We start from the raw sequence: 18,145 nt of genomic DNA, 5'->3' as shown, positions 1-18,145 counted from the left end.
GAGTTGGAAAGGATCCTGAGGGTCATCTAGTCCAACCCCCTGCAATGCAGGAATCCTGCCCACAGCCATCCCTGGGAGGTCTTGAGCCCCCGATCTTCTGGTTAACAGTCAGATGCACTGACCTCAGGAATAGGTGAATATAAGAACATATGAAGACCCCAGCTGGGCCAGACCAATGGCCTATCTAGTCCAGCATTCTGTCTCCACAGTAGCCAGCTAGAGAAAAAAAATCTTTGTATTCACTTACTCTACACCATGCATAATTATATATTCCTGAATGATGCGCTCCCTTTACTTTACTTTTCTAAACTAAAATCCCCAAACGCGAATGGTGGCATCGAAACCCTGCTATTTCTCCCCATTAATCTAGGCCTTGGTGGGAACAGTATAGGCCCCTGTCTATATGACAATCACAACCTCCTGTGACTGTCTCCACCTTTACCTACACCAAGTAGGTCTCCTCTGTGTGTGGGTGAAATCAAACATTCAGATGAAACGGCAATTTCCCATCCAATGGTCCTGTCGCGGTTTGGCTAATTTACATAAAGCGCAATCAAGCCTCAGTAGAGCACTTTTATGTCCCACTAATCTCAAAAGGATTCATTTTAAGCAGGTGCTTAATCTTCCCTTGAAGTAAATGGAACTCAGAAGTGCTTAATATTAGCTCAGTTGCACCCATAAGTTATAAATTTGGATTTGGGTTATCCAGGATTCGGAGGGCTTAAATGACTCGCTTGGTCATGGCAATTTCTTCGCTAGCCCATACCAGGACTGGTATTCCTTTTGAAACGAAAGGTGATATAGGCATTATTTTAGTAACAATTTAAATAATATTGCCATGCGCCAGAAGAGTGAGTGCAGCCCACTGTGCTTGGGTTGTTGTTTTTTTTAAGTGCCACAATTGATGCCCCAATTAAATGGGCATCTCTCAGAGTTTGGTGTTGGAGGGCCTATTACTGATGCCATTGGCTTTACGCGAAACAGGGTTAGCTCCAAGCCAAAGGAAGACAGCAAAACCTGGGGAGGGGAGAAGCTATGGAGACTCTGCTCTCTATGCTGATTAGGGAGTGGGAAGCCTGGGGCAGCAGCAGATACCTACCTATGCAGCCCATTGTCCTCATAGCAACATTTTAGGAGAGCGAAGGCAGCAGGCGATGGGGAGGGGGAAGATACTGCAGCAGAGGAAGCAGTAGGAGAGACAATGGCAGGATAGTGTGGGTGGCTTCAGAGGGTATAGAGAGTGCAGTGGGGGCTGTGGATGGAAGGTGCCATGACATCAGGGATCGGGACTGTGATGATGGGGCTCAGGAAAGTTTCGGTGGTGCCTCAAAATCAATGACTTAAGAGGTTGAGGGTTCAGCGAGGGATTATGACTGGAGAGTAGGGGGGAAGAGATGGTCCCAGCATAATGGCCCTTGCACCCCACTCCACGGCCCCACGGCTACTTACACGTGCAAGGAGAGGGCACGGCCCCGGTACAGGCTGAAGGCACTGCCGTAGGGGTCGCTCCCCAGAGACAGGCTGTCCTCGGACCCCGGGGCCACGCCAATCAGCTCCGCCCGTGATGCCCGCACCAGCGGCTCCACCCCCAGGTGCCGGGCCTCGGCAGGTGCTTGCCTTGGAATGCTGGGGTGCAGGTAGGGTCCCCTCACCGTGGGGCCAGCCTCTGGGTCCTTCTCCAACACCGTGGTCTGGCTCCCTGACCAGTTGGAGTGCTCATCTGTCTGGGACAGGCCTGGCACTGAGGTCGGCGTGGTCTTCATGGAGGCATCCACCAGCGTGTCCGACTCCCCTGCAAGGAAAGACAGACATGGACTGATCGAGGGGGCTGGAAAGCCCCCCATCTCCCTTGCATCAGATCGAGGCCTGATAACCCGAGATTCTATCGATATTGTTTAATTTAGGAGGCTGTAAAGTATCAGTTTCTTGGAGCGTGCAGTGCCACTGCATATATCATGGGTTAGCGTCAGGTCATGTTCTTGAGGGCTAAGAATAAGCATTTTTCTCTCAGCTGGAAAGGACAAAGAAGAGGGGCGAAGAAGGAAAAGAAGACAAGGCCAGGTTGGTCACTTAATAACTCAACTCAGCCACCAAGATGGTGCGGCCAGAGTGAAGGGAAACACAATTATGCAACACACAAGGTCAGGCATTTGCAGTGAAGGAAGGAGAGACGAACAATTTCTTATTGCAATGATATAAATGAATATTCATGTAGCTCTTTTAACATGCACAGTGCATTGCAATCATTGGCTTGTTTATCCTGCTTTGCAAGGTAGATCATCGTTCCCCCAACTTTTTAGAGACTAGCTTACCCAAGACTACCTACTGAAGGAAGAGCAGAGATGGAAGGCCAGAACCACAGTGCTCTGTGCCAAGCACTGAAGACAAGTTCATTGGGGATAAAGTTGCCCAAACTGAAAATGGGAGCTTATGCCTTGTGTTGTTGTCCCCAGAACCACCAGAAAAGAGGCACTGGGGTGATCAAAACAATGGGAAACCTCTTCTGTGATGGAAAACTCGGACCTGTTTTTTTGTTCAGTAAAAAGAATGTGAGAGAATAGGACTGCATTTTTTTAAAGAGACTCTTCGAGAGGAAAGAACGATTTAAACTAAAGGAGATTGTGGAAAGGCAAACAGGTGACTAAAAGTTGCCTAATGAAAAACTGAGGTTGGAAAGCCAAAGAAGGTTGCTAACAGTGAGAAGCGCATGGTTAATAATCTCATACATTTACTCAAAAGAATGAATGGAAACTATTCACCTGCTTAGGTGGGTGCTCTCAGGGAAATAAACCTGACTCCCCACACTGCTGACTTCTGAGAATCCAGCTTGCTCCTATCTGCATAAACATGTGCACAGCTCCATCCTGAGTTCTGTTTCTTTGTCACCCGGGAGTGTGACTGGCTTTTTTATACAGTATAATGTTATGCAGAATGATATATATGCCCATCGACACTTAAACCCTGCTCATTAAAGATTCCAAGTGTTGCTCAATTCAGAATACAGCCCCCATTAAGCACAATTTGCTAAGTGGGGTGCATGATCAACCAAGGGCTCTATCTCCCCTTGCCCCATTTGCCTAGTCATTCTGTGGAAGGTGCATGAGCACTGCCTGAAGTGACCGGGTACTGAAGGAACCCAGCATGAGGAGGCTATAGTTAAAGCCTGCGATTTTTCAGTTTTATTTCTGTGGAATCTAATGACCTTTATGCTTTGCTGAGTCCTCCTCTGATATAAAGTTGCCCTCTTTATTAAATTAATGTTCTGCGTCGGTTAATATGTGCCCTTCTTCCAGGAAAAGGTGATGTCAGGTTGGCTATGTCTCCGGGGAGCAGTAATTCTCATGCTCCAATGGTAGCTGCCTGCAAAAAGGAACCCTGAAGAGAGAGTTAAACTCTTTGGCCAATGATCCAAAAAAGCTGGACACTCAGGGACAGAAAAAGACCCTGCTCATAGGATTCATGGTGAACAAATCACGGGGGGGGGGGTGCTATTTGTGTTGGCATGGTATATGTGACATACCACTCTTGCCTCAGACAGGGCCAGGCAGCAGGGAGGCTACAGTCTCAGGATTGTGAGGGGATTTGGGGGCAGAATTGCTGGGGCACCAGCAGCAACATCGTTGTTTGAAATATAGTTCCATGCCCATTCTGCTCAGAATGCCAAACCTCTCCATTCACCTGCCGCCTTCTCCTCACCTGTTGGGGAGCTATAGGTGGTCTCATCCTGGAGCTGGCTGCGCTGGGTCACCTGTGTGCTGCTGGCATCATCTTCTCCCGTCTCCGAGTCTGAAGCAAGAGAAAAGAGAAGATGAGGGGAGGACCTTGATCGACAGGTCAGTCCACACCTTCGCCTTGGGTGCTTGTACTCATCCAACAAAACTGTATGGCAGAGTCACAAACAGATCCTGCGCGACTCAGAAGTCCCAAGTAAGATCTTGAAAATTCAGCTCTCAGTAAAGGGGTGGCCGGATTGTGACAAAATTGACTCCGTTATGAAGAGAAGGTACAATATAAAAATTGAATTGCATAAAATAATTATTCATTATTGGAAAGAATTGTCTATATTTTTGGTGATTCTTTTTTCATAAGTGTTTACTAAAGTATGGGGGGCACAGAGGAAAAACATACAAAATGATGTCAGATGTGCTGCTCCAGCAGAGATGCTCTTAAACCACCGTCAATGCCCAGCTTTAGAGAATCCTGGAGCAGGGCTCTGTTATGCTCACAGTTTTATTGTTGTAGCATTGGAAAAGCATTGAACAATATTTGTTTTAGGGTTGTATTTGTGGCATTCTAGGTCATTTTATACATTAGTATAGTTTTATTTTGGGCTAAGGCTTATCACGGATCATTTTGAATGCTCTGAATGTAATGAAAGACATGATGGTTGGTCACTAAATACAATGAAATGAATCTGATTCTAAGAAGCATTCTCTTTGTGGAGTTTCCATTTTCTTTCAGGTCTCCCCTAATTTGCAATATGCCCAACAGCAATGACCTGGAGTCTCAGGGAAAGGCATCAAATGGCAAACTGGGCAGACTCAGCCATGTGAAAGAACATATGCAGATTATCCAGGGCCCTGCAAAACCAGTGGCATCCTTGCAGTGCAGGTTTCAACTCTCAATAATTTGCCACCCTCTCAGGATCTAGATACTCAGGGCTGCCATAGTGCCTAGAGGCAAACAAATGCCAAAGCTGCAAGTAAGGAAGCCTGGAAGGCCCATTCCTTCTCCCTTGAAAAGAGCCCAAGGGAGGAGGTGATTTGTATCTCTGTAATTCTACCTCTGTGGAATTCCAGAATTTTGTCTGCTAGGTAAACAAGGGCCCTGAACACTGGAAGAGGTAAGTGGAATGGGGGGGGGGGGTCCCCTCCCTTTCTTCTTGCATTTCCTTAGATGCAAATTACTGCCTCAGAAGCCACACTGTGCAAGGGAAAATGGGCTTTCATGGCAAAACTTCATATTATAGACATATTTTCTCTTTTAAAAAATGAAAGTCAGGCTGCAATCTGGATCAGAAGACCTGTGGGTGGGAAGGAGGTGCTTTTCCCCGGCAGCCATTTTTCTGCTTATAATTGCCTTTCCCCTCCCCCTGCTGCTTTCCTCTCCACAGGGAGAAAGATATGGGAGGGGGGCTGTAGCTTCTTCCCTGCAGGTGGAAAGAGTAGTTTAATGGGAACTAATCTGAGTGGGAAAACACGCTGGTGGGAATACCTTAAGCCTTCCCAAGCCACCATTCCTTTACGCCCAATTACAGCCTCCTGAAATTGCTTTTTAAATATATATAAATCTGAAAAAGTTACATGCCACTACATATTAACATGTAGGTTATCATTCTGCCCCCCTTGGTTCAACAGCAACCTCAGAGAGATTCCACGGAAGCATGACAGATTGCTCCCAAGTACAGCCTGGATTGCACATCCCCAAGGAAGGACTGGATAAAAATATACATAAATTATTAAGTCTTTGGAGTCAAATACTGAGAGCCCAGGAGTCTGCCCCTCTTGGGCATGGAGGCTCCTCCATAAAAAAAGGAAAGGAAAGGGAGAGGGAGAGAGAGAGAGAGAGAGAGAGAGAGAGAGAGAGAGAAAGAAGCTCATTTTTCTGGCAGCTGCAGCTCTCCGTAGGAGCCTTTACCCCACAGCTAAGAAAACCACAGGGAGAGTCGTGAGTGACGCTTGACAGATCAGCGTGGCAGCAAATCGACTGGCAGGTTGAAGAAAGGCCAACAAGTGAACGGAAGTCAAACAAAAAAATTGGGCCTTTGAGAGCCCTGCTCCTTTTGGGGAGAGGACTTGAAGTGCTGGTGTGCGTGTGAGATTTCTTTTATTTTTATTTTAGCAGAATAATAGCTGGAAGGGAATGTGTCAAGCTGCTCCCACAACCGTACCTCCTCAAAGTCTGCTTTCGGTTAAAAAGAGAGCATGTTGGGGGCAGGAGGGGATCCATGTACAGCGTTGCATGTCCATCTCCATGGGAAATCGAGTCAGCGCATAATAGCAAGATTCGCAGAGAGAGACAGAGAGAACCTTCCGCCATGTACTAGTAGTGCAGGGAAGGGCTGGCGGCAGCGTGGGAAGGGGAGATGCTCAGGCCAGTCACACAGAGAAGCAAAAGGATGCCCACCAAATTCTGCTAGAATAGGATGAGCCCCGCAAAGGAAGAGAGCAGCAACAGCAGGATGAAGACGGGGCATGGAGAGAGCCAGGAGGGTAGGCTGGGAGGGGGTGTGGGATGAAACGCAGCTCGGGAAGAGAAAAGCATGAGGCAGCACAATTTCCTACCGTAACTTTGCTTTCTGCAGGAGCGGAAAACTTCGCTTCCATAGGGGCAGCAAGAAAGAGAGACACACGTCAACAAAGCGTTACCGCCCAAATCAGCCCAGGCCCTCAAATATTCCAACATGTGATGGAAGGGGAGATTTATAGCTTCTGGCCCATGAAACCCATTGAAATTTGGGAGAATACATGTGCAGGGAAAGTGGATAAGAAGGCAAGGCATATGGACATAACCTAAATGGTAGAAGGTGCCGCTCTGACATTGAAACTCATAAGGACCTGCCTGGGGAGTGAAATCTAGCAGGAAACTAAGTTAAAAATTTGGGCTGGGGTGGGTGGAGTTGCAACAGCCATTTCTCTAACAATCCCCACATGTTTCAAGACCCGGGTTCAAAACGCCCAGCACCAGTAGTATCTTCTCCACTCCCCCAAGCCATGACCCTCTCATTCCCTTTCCCCCAAGCTGCAGCCTCCACCTATAAGTCACAGCAACTGAAGTGCCAGCTGATGACAGGAAACCTTGCTGGGTGGCAACCAAAGCCCCCTATTATGTGACTATATAGAGCTTAACTTGCATGATCAGATCAAGATCCACCTACTCCAGCATTTACGGTTTCCAAATGGTAGCTAACTACAAATCCCCCCCCCTTCCAACACCCACCCCCAGCAAACTCACAATCAGGACATTAACCTGAGGGCCAACCTCTGTATTTTGTCCCTAGCATCTGGTAATAAAAGATACACTGCCTCTGAACAAGCACATTTTATATTTAGTTATTACAGTTAATGGCAACAGATAGGCCTACCCTCTCTGAATTTATTGAATGCATCTTAAAGCCACCTAAGCTACAGACCAGCACTATGTACCATCCTAGGGAATTCTATATGGACATCATCTTGCCTGTCCTAAATATATCACCAATGAGTGGCATCTAGTTTCCAGCTTCAGAACAATGTAGGCGATTAAACCAACTTCAAACTATGGTTTAATATCCTGACTTGTTCCAAAGCTGGTAACCATTTTTTCCTGGTTTGGACGAAATAGGAAACAATGCTTTAAGTAGAGAGTTTGTTTGCTCAAACATAACGGGAGGAGCCAAGAGGCTGCGTGTGTGAGCAAGAGATAGGATTCAGCTGAGACAGGGTAATCCAAATGTCATAAATGTGATTCTGCACAAAGCAATTTGATCTGTCTGAAATATCTGTCTTTTGGTCCTTCCTTATATAAAACACACACAACATGCCACCATATCACAGTGCACAGCTTCCCTTTGGATCCCCCCTTTTGGCAATGTTGCCTCCTTATTCTGAAAAGGGCAGGGCTTCTATCCCTTGTAGAGATCTGAGGCAGGTCAACTTTGCGAAGGTGTAGTTTCTCCCATCATTGCAACATTGTAGGAGAAACTATACATAATAAAGTATCACTTGTTAAGGGAACAGAAGCCTTTGCCTTTGTAGAATATGTACAGCTCCCAAGGTCTACAAACTGAACTCTAACTTCTATCAGCTAAGCTCATCGCACCCCCGCAATCTACCTCCCAAAGTGGGTGCAGGAGGAGAGGAATCTTTGGCCCGCCAGATGCAGCTGAACTACAACTCCCATCAGCCCTAGGCCATTGATAGCGGGAGCTGTAGTTCAACACATCTGTAGGGCCAAAGGTTCCCCACACCTGGGATAGGCTAGTCATACCCCCCTCAACCCCAGCTAGAGTCTTTTTCTATTTGCCTGTTCTCTTCCCTCCTCCCCCCCCCCAGCCCCCAACATATCAGGAAAGCCTCTGGCAGGAAGGGGCAGAAGTAATACAACGCACCATGCGTGAAGCGCCCAAAACGCCGCGAGTGGCCACCTTTCTGCAAAGGAAAAAGAAAAGGAAAAAGCATTACCTCCGATTGAGATGGAGAGAGGGAGATAGTGGAAATATGGTAACAGGGCTGTGCTCACGGGATATAGCCATCAGTCACCACAAAGACCAGAACCCCAGCAGGAGGCCAGGGGAAAGGCCTTCCACCTACTCCTGAACTTGCCACCAGGGCAAAAAGTGTATCAGCCCCCTACTGTACCATCTACACCAAGCCTTGCAAGGCATGGGATCCACCAGAGCCAAGCACAATGGTCACATCCACACCATACAATTAGTGTGCATGGCTCCTGGGAACTGTAGTTTGATCAGGGTACTGGGAACTGTAGCACTCTGAGAGGTAGACTGCAGATTTCAGAGTCTCTGGAGGAAGCAATGTACATTAAACATATGGCGTGGGTGCGACCGAAGGTCATGTGCTGCCGGCTCCACCAAAAGTCGGGAAAAGTCAGAAGGACAGGAGCCTGAGTGCTTGTGGTGATCTAGGCAGATCAGAAGAAAGAAGAGGCTGACTTTCTGCCCCTTTCCTGGGAGGAAATCCTCAGAGAGATTGCCCTCCACCCAATGATAAGCGTTCCACTGTTTAAATTCTCATCTTGCTGTCCTCTGGTGAGCCCTGAGCAGCTGGGAGTCTGCAACATTTGGTGAGTCCCCTCAGAAGAGGCACATCTTGCGCATTTCATCACAGATGAAGATCCAGTCCAGTTGCCCCAAATGCGCAGGCACACCAACCTAACAGTAACAGGCTGAAGTGCTGCCACTGGCAATTCCCCTCTGCTCACTCTCTCTTCTCCATTATGCTCTTCTATGTGGTTCCGAGCAGCTATCAAGACTTACGGGATCCACGTGGGAAATCATTCCTGGCACATGCATCCAGCTACAACTGGCTTCCTAGGTGACAAGTTGCCCAAGAACAGGCCAATCATGCCATCCATCAGGGAAGGACAGCTCTCTGAATTCAGGACCAGTGAAACAGATGCACTTGTGCATGTGTGTAAACTGATACGTGCGTATGTGTGTGTGTGCGCGCACACACACAGCATCTGATGCACAAAGTCGCCCACTCCTCACTCCCAGATTTCCTGCTGTCCCATCTCCCAGAAAATTTGCTCTTCCAGCTAGATTTCCACAATGCTAATAGTGAGGTGAAACACCTTGTGCAGCAATAAATGGAGGTGACAGGATCATTCTGTGATAAGTGAGAGATGTGGTGATGCAGTGTGCTGGCACAAGAGAGAGGGTGATGTACATACCCACCCCACCCAGTTTGGCCTTTTCTTTTTTGTACTGGACATCATTGAGGTGGGAGGTATCAGAGGCATAAAATCCAGCCAGAAGAAACAAATGCTCCCAACAGCAACTGATCCAGGTGGATTTGTATTCCAGCCAAGCCAGCTTGCCCAAACAAGACTGGCGCTGGCGGGCAGCCCATGTGCCAGGCCAGAAAGATGTATGAATAGATTAGCTATGCTGTTGGTGGATAATTCCCCCATTAAGAAAACGGAAATGCAATAAAACGGCAGTAATGGATACCTGGCTGGCATCCCCCCTGTCGGGCACATGGCAATGGGCAAGCCCTGGCTCCAGGATCACATACCCAGCAGCTTCCTACTGTGGCACGTTGGGCAAAGAGGCATCTGGGCAGGCAAAGTGCATCCCTGCTCCGTGGCCAATAGCACAAGCAGCCCAAAATTTAAGCTGGACATCCTGCTCAATATGAGTTGCACTAGGATGGTACGAAAAAGGGAAAATGGCATTTGGACAAAGAGGTAAGTACCAAGCACGAAAGGTGTTGCAGCTGGAGGCTGCCAGGAGGCAAATCCCTTCTTAGCAATGGGGATTTGTTGCCTTGGCAATGAATGGGGATACAATAGCCTTGACTAGGTTGTACGGCCTAACCGGACTCCAGCCTTCTTTACCAGCCAGGGTCCTTCTTTCTCTGCCGCTCTCCATTCTTAACTGCATATAGGAGGAGAGGAAGAGATGTTTTGGATGGCTGTATGCTCCCCACTCCACCATGTGTGTCAGTCTGTTTCCTGCCTGCCTGGTTTGGGATGCAACAGCTCTCTGCTCTGCAGAGGTGAGAGACTGGCATCCCTGTCCTCAGGTCTAGAAAGCTCATCTCCCCTCAGGCTGCCAAGGCCGCAGGCCTCTGTAGAAACAGAGGAGGAAAGCCTTGAGCCATCTGATCAAAGATGAAGCATCCTGTTTCCAAGGATGCCCAGACAGATGCTTCTGGACAGATACCAAGCAGGAAGGATGACAACCCCCGCCCCCACCCCTCTTCCTTATTTCATCTGGTGCCCTTGCTTCCCAGTCCCGCCCCTGCAGAGAGGGAAGCTGGTGGGGCATCCTGGCTAGAAGATCAGGGCTGGAGGGTTAGGTTGGGATGGGGTGGGAAAGTGGTGGGGTACGTTATTACTGGAGCAGGCAGTGGTGGGGTGATGACATGCCCTAGCTATGCCTGCTGTGAATGATTCCCTTCCCCCTATTAGTTGAACCGGGGAGCCTCCCCCCCCCCCTTTCGATCATCCCTGCTTGGAGGCCCCCGAGTGACGTCCAGGCCACGAGGAGCTGCGCTCCTGCCAGGTGCTGACGCGCAGTGCCGGATCATGACGCAGAGGCGCTCAGCCTCCGTGGCCACCGGGCTTGGGGATGGAGAGTAAAAAGAGCCACGACCCCCAGGATCTATCGCCTCGGGCATCTTAGGGGAAGAAGAGGCACGGCTCTTCTAATCGCCCCCCATCCCATCCCGGGCATTTCTTAAAAGCCCCACACAGCACCTTGCTCATCATCACCTCGAGCCGAGGGGCTTGGAAGGTGAGCGCAGAGGACCACCGATCTACAACCACCACCCTGGCGTGGCCAACCCCACCCCGGCAACAAGGTGGCACATATCCCGAGACCAGCGGGGAATCCTACTCCGGGAAAGCCGGGTGGGGCTCCGCGAGGGGTGCGCGTCCTCAGTTTCCCCTCCGGCGTCCACAACGCCCTGATGATGCCTGCTGGGCACCCCGCCTGGGCACCCCGTCCCTCCCCTCCCGCCGTCCCACGCCCGGACCCGTTACCTGGAGACGCTTCTTCACCCAGATCTTCTTCATGTCCGCCCCTCCGTCGCCCCCTGGGCACCCTCCACCCCACCCCACCCCACGGCGGTCAGCGCTATGCGGCGGGGCCGGGCTCGGAGCGCAGGGGCGGCCGGGGCAGAAGGAGCATCCCTCCGCGGGAAGCGGGCGCCGGCCTCTCTCCGCTCGTTGCCTCTCCTGCGCTGGCAGAGCTGCCAGCCAGCCCGGAGCCTCGCCCGCCGCCCGCCCGCCCGAGACAATGACAGCGCAGGCGGGGAGGTGTGGGGGCCGAGAGGAAGGAGGGGCCGGAGGGAGGGAGGGAGGGGTTGGAGGGAGGAGCTGGGGGGAGAGAAATGAGAGGGGTGGCCCCCCACCCCGCAGAAGGGCTGCCTCCCCTCTAAGCCTGGCGGGGTGGGGAGCTTACCCCTCCCAGAGCCACCCTCGACAGCGCCCATCAATCCACGGTTGCCATGGAGGGCTTGGAGGTAGGCGAGTGGTTTCTGCCCATCTTGGAAGATGGCGAGGTGGCCTCGTGGGAAGGATCGAGGCAGGGACGGGCGAAAGGGCGCCGTGGTGCAAAGCCAAGACTCGGCATCGGGACGTGGGTCCCGTCTAGTGGGCATCGGCACTGCCCCGGTGCTTCCCGGCTGCATCCCAAGAGCGCCCTGAGGAAAGCCCCTTGCAGAGGGAGACGTCTCTCGACAGGAGTTTCCCACGGTACCTAAAGAGAACCTCCACGTTCAAAAGCAGCATACCCCCAGTGAGGAAGTGGGGGGGGGGGCGAGGGACGGGTAACAAGGAAAGGCTGTTGCCTTCTTCCTGCCCTGCTTGAGAGCTTCCCACAGACATCCAGATAACCAGTGTTAAAAGCAGGATGCTGGACCAGATGCAGTTTTCCTCTGTTCTACAAGGCAGTCCTTGTTTCCTCCTGTCTGAAGTTGTGAGGTTCAACATCCCCTCTCTCCCTTCCCCATCCCTGGATAAAATCTGCCAGTACACAGCGTGACATTCACATGCAAACACACTACACTGCCCACTACCCTGAGCAGGACTACGCTCTAGGTGCAGCACAGAACAACACAGAAAAAGCAAAACTCCTGCTAAATTTAGGTTAAGTGGGAAAGACCAGGAAGGTGTGTTTGTGTGCAATGCGCGTGCATGCGCGCACACACACAATACTTATGTGTAGAAGGGCTAAAGCAGGTTGTGGGCAAGGGCTGCATTCCCTTGGTGGAGGGGTCATCAATTGGAGCCCTCATGAGCCAGAGACAAAGGTGTTTGGGATTATCTACTCCAGAATCAAGAAAACACCCTTTTCAATTTTCACAATGGCTACCTCAAATTAAAATGCCCAGTCCTGTGCAGATTTATGCAGAAGTAAACCCCACAAGGTTTGATACATAGAACAGAAGACTACAAATTTGTTCTTTGACATCTGGAAGGGGTAAGAGAAACCTTCTTTGCTCCAAGGTATACAACAAGGGGAGAAAGCAAGTACATTTATCAAATAAAATACTGACCCTTTAACAATCCAGAAAAGATAAGAAGGAAACGAATAGGAAGAATGCATCTGTGATGGAGTGGAAGAGTAACAGTTTCAGAAGACATGGGGTGGGGAGCACATAAAATGGGGCTGGGGGCTGTACACAGCCCCATGCCTTTAGTTTGCCATCGTGTGGGTTAGAGGCTAACTATCAGATGGCAGCTAATACTGTATAAGGCTACCAGCTTCACAAACAATGCCTCCTCTCACTGCCTCCTGCTCAAAATTTCCACACCTTGAATCCCCACTTTCAGTCAATTGTACTCCTCATATCCACTAAACCATTCATTCCTAGCAATCCCTCCAAACAGAAATGGTGAACCAAACATAGCGGACCAAGATCCCACCATAGAGGGTTCTTCGTGCAACCTCTTCGGGGGCCCAGCAGAACCACACAGAACTCTGCCGACACGCCTGGCCCTCTTTCCAGCGATAGGCTTTACCAACACAGCCGCTCAGCTCAAGCAGTGCAAAGAAGGTCAAATCAGGACACTCTAACTCCAGCATAAGATGCATAAACTTAGGGAGAAATGGGAGCAATTCAGGATTGTTACAGAAGGATCACCATGCTGACTCAGACTACTTCATGCTGGTTCACCTTGGTCAGCATTTTGCCTTGTGCAATGACAGACTCCAGATGAGAAGTTTATAAGCTTACAAGCAGTACAGAATGGCAATACCCAACCTGTCTCTGGTTGTCATGCCTTGTGCTGAATCAGACCATTCGTCTATCTAGCTTGGAATTGCTTGGATGGGCTAACAGTCGCTCTCCAAGGTTTCTTTCCAGCTCCCCCTGGAGATGCTGAACCTGTGATCTGTCTGTGCAAGGCATGGATCACTGAGCTATGGGTCATCCCAAAGTGGTTAAACAATCAATCCTTCTTCCCATGGAAATCTGGGGATTGTGGGAGTGTGTGTGTGTGTGGGGGGGTGTTCCTTATCACTCAGCACTCTTAAAAGATTACAGTTCATAGGATTCTTTGGGAGGGAACCATGGATGTTTGCAGTGGTATATTAGTGCTTTTAAATGAATGGTGTAAATGTGGCCAGTGTGTCCACTCTAGCTTATCTAACAACTATCAACTCTCTTATAAGTATACTCAAGTGTCACCTTCATCTCATTCTCCGTCGGTTGTCCCTCTAGCCTACCACCCAACTTACTTTTCCCTCAAATGACTCTCTCTTTCTCTCAACATTTCAAAAACAGCAAAGATTCCTGCATCTGATGAAGCGGACAATGGTCTACAAGAAGCCTACAAAAGTTACCATAGTCTTTAAGATGCCTCAAGAATCTTTGTTGTTTGGACTATTGAAGGCAAGGTAATGTGGACAGACGGCTTCCACCCTCAAATGTATTCTTTACACACATCTAATGTGTACTCTCAGTTACATATTTAGCATGTTGCAAGTGTGTGAAAGGCTGCTTCCAAAAATGGATCCACTTAGATGTATTTGCTTTAAAGAGAGGCGGTAGTGATGTGCATATTCTTCCTCCTCCCCATTTTATCTTCACAACAACCCTGTGAGTTAGGCTTCATGGCTGAGTGGGAATTTGAACCCTGGTCTCCCTGGTCCTTGTCCAGCACTCTGACCACTATACCACACTGGGTCTCATAAGCCTGAGGGCAGGAGGTGGCCTTACTAAGACATTCTGGGAGCTTCATATAAATAAATATTCTTGTAGATTTGCAGGACCAAAGCAGGCCATAATTAGATGTGGGGGGTTGAAATTGCATGGAGCGAGTGGCAGTCTGCATGAAACAATATGCCTGCTGCACATAGTCACACAACATGGTTCCTATCATCAGTAAAAAAATAAAAAATAGTGTGAATTGGGTACTAGCAGATAAAGAAAAGGAACATTAGTTTGAAATGGATCAAACGGTGCACACTTAAGGTGGAAATTCTACTTGAAAATATAAACAAGGCCTCACTCTGTGGGATATGAGAATCTGAGGGCTGACTGCGTCATTTCACACAGGGGGGTAAACATATCTTCCTCGTTTCAGATACTTTTGTGCAGACAGACAGCGACAGCTTCAAGCTTTTGATAAGCTGATTGTGCAGTCCTCACAGGGAATGAAAAGGAATTTGTACTTTCCAAAAGAAAAGAAGGAATAGTTATTTCACATCAGTCCAGAGCCTGGACACATGGGATCCCTATCTGAAAGTGTCATGTTGGCAAGATATAAGATAGGCCAAGATCTAGCTAAAAACATACTTTCTGAGCCTTTCTAGCACCAGAAAAAGAGAGGACAGAACTCCTGCACCTTTAATAGTTGCACTGAAGAGGGAATTTCAGCTCTGCAAACACCAAAAGAGCGGAACTGCATCACAAAAAATAGAGAAAGGAGGGGCGATTTGCATACATTTTGCATATGCTCATTTATAGAGAGAGATGCAAAGCTAGGGAAAAAATACTATAATTTAAATGGATATGCATTTCTTTAAAAATATTTCATGGAAGAACACAGGCAATTCATATCAAACATGCATTTCTGAAGCTAGAAATGGGAATAAGCAGAGGTGGGGAAAACCAATGGCTGCATAGGCTCCCCTGGGTCCAATTCATAACTGGTCCATTAACAATGGATCCACTCGGAGGTCTGAAAGCGACCCTTTTTAAAAGAGGTCATTTATGAAGCCTCTAAATCCAAGTGCATTCCCAGTGGTGTCTGCTCTATTAGGGCAGATGGGGCACTGCCCCACCAACCTCAGTCTGCTCTCAGCCAGCCCCCACCTGCTTGCCTCCTTACCTACAGCCAGACCAGGGGGTGGGGGCACTGCCTGCCAGCGTCCTTCGCATTAGGCTCAAGGCATATACAGATTAGCAGCTTAAAACACAGCAGTTGGTTCCCCCTTCCCACCCTTTGTGTTCAAAGTAGCATTTTTAAATTGCTGTACACATCATGACCTGGTTTATTTCTCCATCTGCCCCCACCACTACCATGCACCCAAATTATTATTCAATGAAGCTGTCATCTGCACAATGACAGCAGATGCCCGAGCCAATTTTGGTTTATTACAAATAAAAAGAACTGCAAAAAACGGGGGGCACACACTCACACAAATCCAGCAAGTGGATTGATACCCAACTCAAGTTCATTCCAAACTAAAGGAAACCAGGAAATGCCAGGGCAGTAATGCTCACCGATCTTCTAGTTAGGCTAGATTGTGGGTGATTTTTCTTTTCTGGGAAGCTAAATTTGCAGTTGCTGCTGCCTTTTAAAGATAACAGTAAATGTCTCAGAAATCTCCATGTTGGGTTGCTATTGGGCCAGTGTCTTGATGCTAGAAGCATTCTTAAGGAGCAATGGGGGTGGAAGGAGATAGCATAACATACAGTGGAATCCCTATGGACTTGTTAAAAAGAAAACATCCGCAAAACTAATCCTTTTCACAGTCATTGTTTTTTCCTATGGGCGGTTAGTATACTGGAGAAGGCGAAAGCAATGGTGCAGGCCGAAAAGCTTTTAGGGGACCATTTGCATAAGACATTTTTATATGTTCACAAGAGAAATGTGGGCTGGATGAAACTACCGTCAAGAGAATGCTCAGTGGGGCTGAAGACGCAACACTTTCAGACTAATTGGAAAGGGGATAAAGCCAAATGATCAATGTTTGTCTAGACCCCATTAGTTCCTCTCTGTGCTACTCCTTGCTCACTTCAATTCCACACAGACGTCAATATGGGCGCAGCGTCAGATCCAAGCAACCCTCATTTGCCCTGTTTTGTAATACCCAGTCTTTCACAGAGGAAGGCAGGAGCACCTACTAACACCTCTCTTCTCACAGCCCCCCCCCCCCGTGCTCCCCCCATTACACATTGACTTGCTGGACTCATTTACCCTGAAAACAACTTCCTGGTACTGGTTTTTGAAGCAGAGCATGAGCTTCAGAAACTGAACACAACAGTTTCCCAATTGTAAGAGTTTACTGACTATAAATAGTTTCTCATTTTATTTTCATTTGATCGCTTTTCTTCTTGCAGGTTATGCAACATCACAAATTCGACAAAAGAACCCCTCCCACAATAATAACCACAATGCAGCACGAAATGGAGCAACCTTATATAGCACACCAAAGAAAAAAGAAAGATTCCAGGTTATCCAGTAAAGAGAAGCCACAGAAAATCAGAAACTAAACCAGCCAGAAGATTTTATATGCTGTAGTACGTAACCAGAAATAGTTTTGAAAACTGAAAGAGGTTGGAATGAAATATTAAGTTTCAGAATAAGTCTGGTTGAATTTATAAAATAGCAGCAGCACATCCGGACACCTTTGCTACCCAGTTGCGAAGGCTGGGTGCGCAAAGAAATAAGCGCACTGGCATTTTGTGGGTTAACAAGTACAACAAAATGGTGCAGCCTGGAGATTTTCCTGTTTGGCATTCCAGCCATTCCATTTCTCATCTCCCCAGTTTTGTTCCTCCCTCAATGCTCAGTCAGCATTCCAGCACCATTCCAGCATTCCTGGATTAGAATAGCTCAGCAACAGCTACCTGTGCTCTGGTAACCTCATATTTAGATGGCTGCAACACATGCCATGCACGGCTACCTGCAGCTAGCGTGGAAGGTGGCTGCCACTTTTGTGAGTGGTCCTGTTCAAACTGCACTGGTTTGCCAATATGCTACTGGGACCAGTTCAAGGTTTTTGTCACTCACTTACAAATCCCTGAATGACTTTGGTCCCAAACACTTAAAACTCTTCTCTATAAGCTGCAGCCTGCAGAGGAAGCCCTCTTCATGATCCCATCACCAAGCATAGCGTATGGGGTAGTGATGTGGGGAAGGGCCTTATCTGTGGTGGCGCCCCATCAATGGCACTCCTTCCCCCTAGAGTAGGAGTGGGCAGATGGCAGACTTTCTGGAACCACTTTTAATTGAACCCCAGGATCTATGGATGCAAAAGCTGTAACAGTTAATATCAGATTATTTGGAGCCTGAGTCATTTTAGGGCTTTCAACACCAACATTAGCACCTTGAAGCGGGCCTGGAAATGCAACCAATGCAGCTGTTTTAAAACACAGCATCTGGAAGGAACCCCAGCCAGCATCTGGCTGCTGCACTGTGGACCAACTCAAGTTTCTGAGTCGTCTTCAAGGGCAGCCCGACGTACATGGGCAGGATTCTTTGGAGAAAGTAATGTGCTTTAAATGTAGAGTGTGTATGTAGCCAGAGCTTAACCTTCAGTGACCTGAGGAGAGCTGAACCCTACAGAATGAAAAGTAGGCCAACGTACATGGACTACATTTTTATTCTTCAGCTATGATGATGGAATTATCACCAGTCACGGCTGTTGTGAATGTGGTCACTTTGCATAACTTAAGCCTTACATAGATTGTACTTTTCATATTTTATTACCCCACTGACGCGGTGGCGCTGTGGGTAAAAGCCTCAG

The 18,145-nt window shown here is 48.4% G+C and overlaps 1 protein-coding gene and 1 long non-coding RNA gene across 7 annotated transcripts in view; one reads left to right on the top strand and one right to left on the bottom strand.

Annotated features, from left to right (window-relative positions):
- The window catches only part of SPEG (striated muscle enriched protein kinase), a 99,879-nt gene that overhangs the window by 60,618 nt on the left and 21,116 nt on the right, over window positions 1-18,145 (bottom strand). For 2 of the 6 annotated variants that reach the window (XM_083431928.1, XM_083431932.1), the window contains exons 2-3: window positions 3,697-3,786; window positions 1,618-1,792 (exon numbers count right to left, since the gene is read on the bottom strand). In XM_083431928.1, the coding sequence (XP_083288054.1) occupies window positions 1,618-1,792; window positions 3,697-3,786 (265 nt within the window). Of the gene's footprint in view, window positions 1-1,449; window positions 1,793-3,696; window positions 3,787-6,284; window positions 7,833-8,089; window positions 8,130-11,205; window positions 11,402-18,145 lie in introns of those variants that run through there. The other 4 variants (XM_083431930.1, XM_083431931.1, XM_083431929.1 and 1 more) reach the window with 4 other exon arrangements.
- Window positions 8,143-18,110, top strand: LOC310673612. Its single transcript, XR_014509148.1, has 3 exons — window positions 8,143-10,957; window positions 13,953-14,065; window positions 16,737-18,110. It is a non-coding gene; the product is annotated as an uncharacterized lncRNA (long non-coding RNA).

Source organism: Podarcis tiliguerta (genome assembly GCF_965153285.1).
Source record: "Podarcis tiliguerta genome assembly, chromosome: 1".
Lineage (NCBI taxonomy): Eukaryota > Metazoa > Chordata > Lepidosauria > Squamata > Lacertidae > Podarcis > Podarcis tiliguerta.
Note: the sequence above shows the minus strand (reverse complement) of the source record. Positions and strands in the feature narration are given on the sequence as shown.